Here is a 4,922-nt window from a genome sequence, read left to right as displayed (position 1 = left end):
ATACAAGAGGGCAGTGTGGAATTCAACGGACCGGCACTGTGGATAACGATGAATCTGTGGGCATGGAACAAAGTTTTGAATTTTCAACCAAGTTTATATAATGGAGAGAGGTTTGTTTATGTGTGGTTTAACGTCCATCACGGCTGGTACGTACGGTGCTAGTTGACTTTAGCAACTGGCCGAAGGTCGTATAGGTCAGGTGATACGTTCCTTTGTTTGTCAACCGAAGTTTGCTTGGAGGCGGGGACATGCAAACATAACTTATGTTCCCTTTTTTAAAGTAACCTTGTGTTATATTTACATGTTGAAGAGGTCGCCGTATGACGTGCTCTTCTTTTTAACACAAAAGTGGAAGCATTCAACGTCTCTTTTCTGTCTGTCAATTTAATTTTTAGCGACTTTTATATACCCCTTTGTAGCAGCATATCCCAATATTTTGGATTCTTTTTGTTATCTAAATTGGCAAGGGTTATATATGAGCGAAAGAAATGGATGGCAGCTGCCGCTCATTTTTGCTTGTTTGTCCGGTATAATCATCGGGACACTGCACCACCCCTTCATCCACCGTCCATCACCGTGCCGCCATCCAACGGCTATTGCTTAAATGTTACTCCCTCTATAACTAAATATAAGATGTTTCTGCAGTTCAAATTGCAAAAACATCTTATATTTAGATACAAAAGGTAGCCACGTACGTCCTCTGCTGAACTACACAGGACAGAAGCATGACAACTACTCATCTTACAAACTTGTGAATCCTAGGCCTCTTTTCTCGCAAAAAAAGAAGAATCTTATTAGGCCTCTATTTCAAAATTTTCTGGCAAATCATAGATTCTCTTGCAATTTTTTCTTACACTAGTGTGCCTGTGTGTTGCCACTGGGTCTTTATCTCAATAAATTTGGTAGTATGGATCATGCATGGTAAGTAAATTAATGTGATTGAGCAGCGTACGGGAAGGTGAAATATGACATGGAATTGAGCAGTGTAATCCCCTGTTATTGCAAAAGGTAAGTTAATTAAGGTGGAGTTGATGTAGTGCTACAAAAGGTAGGTAAATTAATTTGATTGAGAGGCGTACTTGAAAGGTGCGGCCAATATGGCTTCATGGGGGAAAACCCCAGCAGGATGAATAAATTTTGGTGCACATACGTGGTGGGAGGGAGTGAACTGGTTGACAAGTAGTAGAGATGCATTGCATCTAGCTATGCACACGCAAAGAGAAAGAGGGTGAGCCGTCTATCTTCATTGTTCAACTCTTTGATGAAAAAAAAAACCACAAAAATGCTCTGCCCTTCCATCTCTTGGATATATAGAGAGGGAGGGCAAGAGAGAGGAAAAGAATGTGCACCACTATATGATTTCCTGCCGGGTTGTACCCCCAGCAGCATATTTTCCTAATTTCCCTCTATTGTGCAGGCAAACCCGTAGTTTAAAATACACAAGTGCAATATTATATGATTATGAGACATTTTTATGAGAACCAAACTGTATTATTTCAATATAACCGATCCTAAAAATCATTTGCCTCCCAAGAATTGAATTCGATTCATTCAGTTGGATTTCGTATCCAACTATTATTTTGCCCGGGGGTGGGGGTGGGGGGGGGGATCCAATTCTAATATGATTTAATGTTTGGATTTCACATGAAATGGAGGTTATCCATTGTATGGAAGTTTGATGTTCAGAAATTAATTTTCATGTTTACACATAAAAAGTTACTCGAAATCAACTAAAATTTGAGCAATATTTTCCACATATGGCGAAGCTACTTTGCGCTTATCAAATGGCTGGCCTGTACAAGTACAACCTGTGTGAGCTTTCCTAAAACTTCAGATTTTGTTTACATTGTTCACAATATAGAATTTCCACAATTCTAAATTGTATTGCATGGTCTACATGTTGAGGAGCAACCTTGATATTATTCGCTACACAATTTGTGTAAGTAGGCCCCACATAGTTGTAGAGGGGTAGAGTACTTCACAAAACATTGGTCTTTCAATTTTTATCTCACATTCACACTATAAATTTTTTCAAAATTATATTTAACTTTTGGAGATGACTTGGTGCTCACCAAAGAGCTAGCTATGGACAGGGGTGTGTGGAAGCTTGCTATCCATGTGCCAGAGTCATGAGTTGGTTGCGAGATCTTATGGGTTTCATCTCTAGCCTACCCCAACTTGTTTGAGACTAAAGGTTTTGTTGTTGTTGTTGTTGTTGTTGTTGTTGTTGTTGTTGTTGTTGGAGATGACTTGGTGCATAGAGGAGCAACTTTGTACATTTTGGCTACTCCATATATTCATGTTGGTCCCAAAAGTGTACATGGGCCCATCATTTTATTTGATTGCTGCCACTAAAAAAAGAATTTGTTAGTCATATTCTAACTCACTGGACTGGGTTTGAAAATTATGATTCCAATTCTTGTGCACTCAAATGAATATTTATGAAATCCAATTCCAATTCTTAAATTCTAGACCCAATTTATGGGTAATATAGTCATGTTAGAGAATTTGCCTGCTCGCTTTTTTATTTTTGAAATGTCTAGGTTCACCGGCTTCATTGATTTAGCACAGAGCATATGAAAAACATTTGATTAGGTGATCAGGTGGTAAAAAGAGAGATTACAACGGAACTCCAGAAAGGAGGAAACAATGATTTGCCTGCTCGAGAAAAGAGAGATTACAGCGAAACTCCAGAGAGCATATTTGCCGGAAAGGATTTGCCTGCTTCGCTTTGTAGAGTATCATTCATTTTAAAACATAGGAAGTGATTATTTTGAAACAGGTATTTTATTTTTTCTCATAAAATATATTTTATTCATGAACTTGAAATAGTGATAGTGCATTTTTCGGAATTTATAGCCAGTGCAAAAGTGCAATCATACGGCTGGTTAATGACTTCAAGAATTCAAAGATCGATCAGCTGTGTCAAATTGAATTAGATGATGCAGGTGCAGCTAATTGCACAGCTGCTGAAAACAACTTCTGGCGGATGAATTTAGAAACTTTTAGTGTTCTGAAGTTTAACCTGTTTACTTCTATGCTCTCTTTTTTTCGAACTTCTATGCTCTTGAAGGGAGTAATACACAAGAGGAGCGGTGATCTTTGCAGTATCCGTTGTACCCAGAACAATTTTTCCTTTGTATACGGAGGAATTTACAAGTTACAACTACATGCTGTATCGATCAGAACTAACACACAGGCCACAAGCTACAAACTAAATTAGCATGCACCTTGCGGTAGCCAACTTCGGCGACCAGCCGGCGCCCTAGACCGGCAGCTCGGTCGTCACCTCGGGCTGGCCATCGTCCTCCGGGGGCTGGGGCTCAACCTCCGCGCGGCAAAGCGGGCAAGTGTCATGGGACGCCAGCCACATGTCGATGCACTCCACGTGGTACAGGTGCTTGCACAAGGGCAGCAGCCGCACCATCTCGCCGGCCTGCACCGTGCCGAGGCACACGGAGCACTGCGCGCCTTCCCCGCCGCCCTCCTTGCCGCCGTGCCTGGCGGAGTGGGTGTACGCGAACTCCGGCAGCTTGGCAAGGTCCACCGTGCGGCGGCGGCCGGTCTCCGCTCCCGCGGCCGCGACCGGTGCCCGGTTGCGGAGCTGATAGCAGAAGAAGAAGGCGACGGAGAAGAGCGCGGCGCCCGTGAGGCCGACGCAGGTGTAGCTGAAGATCATCGTCCCTTTGTTGGTGTGCCGCAGGTGCTCTGAGTTTGGCAAGCCCGTCGGCCCGAACGAAGCCATGGAGCTAGGCTAGCTGCTTCTGCTTGGAAGACTTTCGCCGCTTCCTACTTCGTAGTCGTAGGCAGAGGAATGAGAGCCGACGCCGATCACGGCGAGGGCCTTATCATGCAGTAGATATGCATAGAAGGTACGGTGGCGACCTGGTGCATTTTCTAGTGTTGCGGGTGGGAGAATTTTACTCGCAGATGTCAGCAACTTAGCATTGACTTGTACTCCTAGATTAGCTTCAGAGTGGCATGCATGAGGAGGAGAGTTTACCGGCAGTACGAGTTTAGTAATAGACACTTTGTCAACTCTCTGCACGCTAGTTGTTATAAAGAAAAAAAGATAATAATCCAAACAATACAAGTGGTGCACCTAATCAATGACAATTTTGCACCGAAGATGACATAATGCAATTTTTTTAAACATGAGGTAAAAGCTTTGACATTTTTATTATGAGGTAAAACATGAGGTAAAAGCTTTGACATTTTTATTATGAGGTAAAACATGAGGTAAAAGCTTTGATACCTTGTGCGTTGTTATGAAAACCATCAACAAATAATTTGATGTTTTAAAACATGAGAAAATATATGAAACATAATATAAGTTGTTGAAAAAAAATTGAACCAAAATGAGATTAAAAGGTTGCATGGGAACAGTGGATTCTTAAAAAAGAAAAAACTTGATGAGCTACCTCTATGTACGCAATGGAATCAAATTGGGCTAAAAGGTTGCTTGGAGTTTTTAGCGCAATTCTGTGGGCTGTGGGGAGCAAAAGAGACGTGTATAGGAAGCACAAGAGAATGCTAATGAGAAAATACAGTCGTTTGGGCTTTCAGAATGAGATAATTGCATTAACAACGCATGAAGTCTAATCAAATGGTTGGATGAGCACTCGTGTTGAATGTCTGGAGTGGAACAGATGTCGTTAAGACATATATAGATAGCAAAAGAAACCTAGGATGACGTGGTTGCTTGACAATGCATGAAAAAAAATAGTTGATGGTTATTTGTGGTAGACTGCATGTGCATGAAGAGTTAGTGTGATCATGCGCATGAAGAGTTAGTGGCGGGAAAGCATTTTTACATGGTGAACCTATCTTATGATGTGGATAGGTTGCATGCCAAAGCAAATAAGATAGTGGGGATGAATTTCTTAAGTATATAGGATTAAGAACAAGATTGTTGCTCAGTT

At 41.6% G+C, this 4,922-nt stretch overlaps 1 protein-coding gene across 1 annotated transcript; it reads right to left on the bottom strand.

The window, feature by feature from the left end:
* Window positions 1–3,034: 3,034 nt before the first annotated feature.
* LOC119337239 (RING-H2 finger protein ATL39-like) lies at window positions 3,035–3,842 on the bottom strand. Its single transcript, XM_037609357.1, has one exon. It carries the CDS (start codon window positions 3,743–3,745, stop codon window positions 3,266–3,268), a length of 480 nt encoding a protein of 159 aa, XP_037465254.1. The 5' UTR covers window positions 3,746–3,842; the 3' UTR covers window positions 3,035–3,265.
* Between the last annotated feature and the right edge of the window lie 1,080 nt (window positions 3,843–4,922).

This window comes from Triticum dicoccoides, chromosome 7B (assembly GCF_002162155.2).
Source record: "Triticum dicoccoides isolate Atlit2015 ecotype Zavitan chromosome 7B, WEW_v2.0, whole genome shotgun sequence".
Classification (NCBI taxonomy): Eukaryota; Viridiplantae; Streptophyta; class Magnoliopsida; order Poales; family Poaceae; genus Triticum; species Triticum dicoccoides.
Note: the sequence above shows the minus strand (reverse complement) of the source record. Positions and strands in the feature narration are given on the sequence as shown.